A 6000-nucleotide genomic window follows, 5' to 3' on the forward strand; every position below is an offset into this window, starting at 1 on the left:
ACTTGGTTGCCAACTTCCTTGACCTCTTCCTCCATTCTGTGTCCACGCTTTTCATGTAGAGATACTTGTGCACTTTAGCCGCCCATTTATTTTCATCCATGTTCCTGAGCCTTTCTTCAAAACTAATTTTGCTTTGTGCTTCTCTGACTTCAAAAGAGGCCCAACCCATGTCTCCATGCACTGCCTCATTTGTCGTATTACCGTGTGCTCCCAAAGCCAACCGGCCTACTGATCTTTGGTTAACTTCCAAACCCGCCAATATATCCGATTTTAAGCATATAATGGCATTTGCGAATGTTAGCGCTGGCACCATTGTCTCAAGCGTATACTGACTGGCGAGTCCATGACTGCAGCAGGCGTCTCTGGCGGCAGCTCGGCAGGTTTCGGCCAGCCACGTCCCGGGAAGTGTGGAGGTGTAGCTTGGCCGTGACGTCACGGGGGAGAGAAAGCTCGGAGCCGCCGCGACGGCGGCAGAACTCTCGTTGACTCTGTGGCAGTACATGTAGCCTTGACATGGGACGACCAAGGAAGATCCAGACACAGAAGAAGAAGCCGCTCATCTTGAAGCGCGTCGCGCGGCCAAGCGAGAATCTGCGCGGCGGCGGCGAGACGATTCGGAATACCGTGCAGCACTTAGCATTTCCTAGCAAAACTTAGCCAAGCCTAGTAAAACCTGGAAGAAGCTGGGTCGCTCACCATCTCCGCTGTTTACTCCAGCCTTGCACCACTAGTGCAAGGTGCCCATGTTTTTTTTTTTTTTTTTTTTTTTTTTTTTTTATGGCTGGCTCGCAAGGCACCACCTTGCTACTAAGTCATCGAATTTCCTCTTCCCAGTATGCATTCCATTCTTGTTATTATTGCGATGGCAATTATATGGACACTTCCACCGGATTTATGCCGTCGTCGTCGCCGTGAGGTTTCGTATAGATAAAATCTTCGCTGCGCGCCGCATGCCCGAGCGGAAGCGTGCGGGGACGCACGCTGTCACGGAGAGCGAAGGCACTCAATTTGCCTCGCGCAAGCAAGGAAGCGGGAAGCGAGCGCCGGAGGGAGCGGGGGGGGGGGGGGGGGGGGCGGCATTTCTACTCTGCCAATAAACGCGCTCGTCGCTCGCTCGCACCGTCTCTTATCTCCACACGGCTCTGACCTTTATGCGCTGTGCATTCGCCGCTCAGTTTCCGTTGAAGCGATAGACCGCACGTACCTTCGCCCGCTGCGGCGTATATGCGCTTGCTGCCAGCGTTTTGACAGTCGTTGTCTGCAGTCATTCAGTGTGATCTATTCATGTTTGTTTGTGCGCGCTCACACCACAGTTAGTAATAGTCGGGCCACATTTTCCAACGCACGCTACACATGCAATGCTGCCCGGATCGGCAGTGCAGCGCTACAGGTGTGTCCCTTCGCACACGCTGCCCACGGGCAGCGCTTCTCATCAACACCACCGTTTCACACGCGCCTTCTGGTGGTCATCGAGTCTGTCTTCATGTCGGTCTACTTACGCCGCAGCACACCTGCTTACTTAATCAGCTCATGTTTACTACAATTCGTATTGCTACCAAAGCCGCTCACCTGACTTCGTATGACATTGCTGTGTTGCTATCGCATTCATTGCTTCGCCCTTAGGGCGAAACTGTGACATTTTTTCATTGCCTGCTGCCTCCAGCACAGGTAGTCCGAATAGCAGCAGCGTTATTTTTCTGCATTGTTCTAAGCTGCTCTTTCGTGAACTTGATCACGGCTAAAATCACAAGCACGCAGAAGTGGGAAGGTAGTAGGGGTGAGAACAAGAAACCGCACGTCTTGTACACGGGAATATAGGTAGAATAGCGCCCCACGGTGCCTTCGCTTAAATCGTTCATCTTAAATTCTATGCCTCCGAGTTAGGTTCCTGCGTTTCCTTGTTTGTTCTCTTGCTCCCCTCGCTGTTGCTCCCCGTTAAGCTTTAGCTCCAGACCAACTATGATTTCCTTTTTCGAATACATGTAAAACGCAGAAAAAAAATTGACACAACCGTTGGAACTTAATTTGACACCTGCAATTTAAAAATAAAATATTTATTACTGACAATTTTCAAAAAAGTTGAAGCGCGAAGCTCACAGCCCATAACCCTCCATTAAAATGTAAATATTGCAATTCTGTAAACTGCACCTATTGGAGCATCTAGAGCAGATAAAACTGATGTATGAATTCACATTCTGTAAGATGAAAATTTGGGCGAGTTGGTGAGGCTTCATGGTAGCTACAGACGCGGTAGACGTCTGTCGCGCTGTACTTACCATGAATTTACAGCTTATATAAAATTGTTACAATGTTTACAAGGGCTCTGCAAAAGTCCTACTCACAAATTAGAGGTGCATTGCAGAGCGTTGTATAATACATCAATTTTGTCCGCTTTAGATGTCTTATCAGGTGCTGTTTACGGGATCGTAATACCTTTTTTTTTTCACTATAGAGTAGTAAATTTCACGCCTTTTGTTTTACTTCCAATTTTCAACTATTTCTGTACAAGAACTGACGACCTATATAAAAAAAATGCTTCCTACAGTCACTAGACATCAACTTTTTTTTTTAATTGAACAAACGTCATAAAGTTTGGTTGCCGACAAAAACGATTTATCCGTTGCCGCGCATTTAGATGGAAGCCCTTCCTTTTAGATCGTGTAAGCATATATGAGAAACTAATAACTGCCAATTAACACTGCAGCAACATGCGTGCATCCAATTTGTGAAACCTTGCTGTGCTGCGGTAGGCCACGAAACGGTTGAGAGAGTGAACTACTTGCGATGACTGATGACTTGCTAAGAAGTGGCTTCTTCACGCGCTCTAGCACCCACATGAGAGGGTGTGACACGTCGGGTGACTGAATAATAATATAGTTGAAGATAATATGTCCGGCATGAATGGTAAGCCCGTTTTTTCCCAAGGTGCTTCCGTTAAACGCTTCTCGTAGCCTCGGTGAGTCGTTTTAAAGGTTTCCGCTGGAGATAATTCACACCGCAACCTTCTAAAATGGATGACGAGCGAAATGGTGCTTTGTCATATCCGAAATTTACGCAAGATAACCATTTTTGTTCTCAACAGTATTACTTTTGACATATCGGGCTCTGCGCTGCTGTGAATCCTATAAACTGCTACGCTAGCACAAAAATTGTGGCGTGTTCTGCGACATCGTCGTCCTCCTAATGATGATGAGGAGCGCCAGTGAGGATGAGGAGGTACTCTGACGACACAATAACATCGATGACAACAATGGTCGGCGTCAGCGAAATGGGCGGACGGACAAAGTAAACGGTGTTTCGAACGAAAAAGTGTTGTCGCAGTAAAACTCGTTTATGAGAACAAGTGCACAGTTTTGAAAAGTATGCCACGGGCCCAGCAGCTTCGTCATGCTCATCGGTTTCCGATCAAGCCTCATAATTTTGAGCACCAGTCCACTTTCTTCCAAGTCCTTCTAAGATGTTTACGTCCTTGATTTCCCGTGCATAATAAGCACTGAGGGTTTTCTGGCCAATGAAAATAGAACCTGTTTTGTGTAGACAGTACTTAGTGAAAACTGGTGAATAAGTGTAGTCGATCACTCCATAACACATATCAATAACATTTGAGATAATTAAAACTGAATTCAATCAATGCTATAGATATAAGAGCCGATAGTATGCATAATTTGTCCTACCCTATATGTAAATAGACTACCATTGTTGCTGTGTTACGTGTGACTCCCATTTTGTTGTATGGAGGACGCACAGCACTATGACCGCCATTTTATTCCCGCGTTCTATACCAACCTGTTCAGTACAGCGCCACTTTTTACCTGGAATTTTGTGATATGACATCGTTAAGCTTGTGGATATAATTACATCAGTAAACCACACAAACGAGTGTTCGAGTAAAAAATAAATTCGGCTTTTCATTTCTCAACAGCTGCTGGACGACGAACCCGAGACAAGATTTGTTCTGGATCATACGTGGGCCAATCACCGCTTCCATTGTGGTAAGGTCGCCTTCCTGTACGTCACGAAAATATTCCACTGAACATTCAGGATTTGTCACTTTCACATCGTGAATCATGTCACAAAAGCTACGAGTTATGCTGTATGCTAAATGTTCCAAGTTCGTTTGGTTATTATGAAAATGTCCGCTTTAGTTTACCCTCTTGTGAGCCTAAAAAGACATGCAAGGTATCAAGCGAGATATCAATACCCAAATTCTAAAAAGGAGCATAGGTCGGGTAAATGAATAGTGCAAATTCATACTCACCAAATGCATATTCAACTGAAGACACGCTCAAAATCAGACGTGCCAAGATCACACTCAGCTGGATTGACTAGAACTCACCAAGACCACACCAAGCTTGTCTCTCTCGGACTCAAATCTAAGAAATGTATCCAGTTGGGCTCACTCGTACTCAGACATACTCAGACGGGCCCATCAGCTAGCGGACTCACTCGTACTCAGACATACTCAGACGGGCCCATCAGCTAGCGTACTCACTCGGAGCTACTCACGTTTTGACAATCACTGACTCGCACTGTGGCGTTAAGCTAGTGAGTCCTGATAGGTCCCGGGAATCTGTCCAATTAGTCTGTTAGCATGTTTGAGTGGGTTTGATCCCTCATTTCGTAAATTCATGTGAGTCCGTGATGGCATTCAGTACGAGTCCCTTAACCGTTAACTGTGTATGTTTGCTCAGAGCAGTTTAAGCAATGCCGGGATCACTCCAGTACCATCACAGCCCCCGAAATTCGCCTTCGGCGTTCCGTGATCCGCGTGGTCAAGATGAAAGGCTCGGCGACGACCACGCAATTGCGGGTAGCGCTTGCGTAAAAGAAGGTTGTGAATACTGTCCCAGATTCTTCCGCCATACCTTGTAACGACTACCTAGACTGACTCTGTTAATTTTTTCCTCTTTCCTTCTTAACTACTTATCCGCTGTCAACCTCCCCAAGTGTAGTGAAAGTGAGTGAGTGAGTGAGTGAGTGAGTGAGTGAGTGAGTGAGTGAGTGAGTGAGTGAGTGAGTGAGTGAGTGAGTGAGTGAGTGAGTGAGTGAGTGAGTGTGTGCGTGCGTGTGCGTGCGCGTGTCCGTGCGCGTGTCCGTGCGCGTGCGTGCGTGTGTGTGTGTGTGTGTGTGTGTGTGTGTGTGTGTGTGTGTGTGTGTGTGTGTGTGTGCGTGCGTGCGTGCGTGCGTGCGTGCGTGCGTGCGTGCGTGCGTGCGTGCGTGCGTGCGTGCGTGCGTGCGTGCGTGCGTGCGTGCGTGCGTGCGTGCGTGCGTGCGTGCGTGCGTGCGTGTGTGTGTGTGTGTGTGTGTGTGTGTGTGTGTGTGTGTGTGTGTGTGTGTGTGTGTGTGTGTGTGTGTGTGTGTGTGTGTGTGTGTATTCATGCTCACACAGGAGTCGTTACTGCGACTAACTACTTGACAGTGGCGAAAACGGTGATCAATCGAAGTGCCAGGAGAGCAACCACGGCTGTCCCTCGACTGACGCCTATCCAAAAGCGTGGCATAACGTAGCGAGATTTCGGAGCTCATTAATCAGCGAGTGCACACAAGACATTCGATTGCGGCAGTCGTACAGCCCCTGTTTCTGAATAGATTCTGCCATAACTGCGACCTTGGGAGCCCTTCCAACGCGACGGTCACGACTATACTCGGGGACAACATATTGTAACACACAGTTGGTTAAAGTTAGTTTAATTGATTTACGTTGGGCGAACTTGTGCCCGACAAACAGATAAGCAAGAGTCTCGCTCCAACGTACACGGTCTTCTCACAAGCGTTCCACGCGTCTTCTTCTTCTTCGTGCCCAACCTGATGATCTCTTGCTCCGATCGCACGTGCCTTGCGCGCACGTGTTGGCCGCTTCGCTGCTGCTATCTTTCGTACGTAGCAACACATGGACGGGCGCGGGAGACGGCTGGCGCGCGAGATTTGAAGGCACCTTGTGTCATTGTCCCCCTTCCAAGAATGCATCGTCCCGATGCTTATAAAGAAGGCGGTGGTTTC

General features: G+C 47.8%; 1 protein-coding gene across 12 annotated transcripts in view; it reads left to right on the forward strand.

Moving 5' to 3' along the window:
* Positions 1-6000, forward strand: part of LOC119440814 (parathyroid hormone/parathyroid hormone-related peptide receptor-like) — a 1097515-nt gene that overhangs the window by 698022 nt on the left and 393493 nt on the right. For 2 of the 12 annotated variants that reach the window (XM_037705691.2, XM_049662648.1), the window contains exon 9: positions 3923-3992. The exons of the other annotated variants lie outside the window; for them this stretch is intronic. In XM_037705691.2, coding sequence (XP_037561619.2) covers positions 3923-3992 — 70 coding nt within the window. The remainder of the gene's footprint in view (positions 1-3922; positions 3993-6000) is intronic. 12 annotated transcript variants of the gene reach the window in all.

The sequence above is a fragment of the Dermacentor silvarum genome, chromosome 2 (assembly GCF_013339745.2).
Source record: "Dermacentor silvarum isolate Dsil-2018 chromosome 2, BIME_Dsil_1.4, whole genome shotgun sequence".
Lineage (NCBI taxonomy): Eukaryota > Metazoa > Arthropoda > Arachnida > Ixodida > Ixodidae > Dermacentor > Dermacentor silvarum.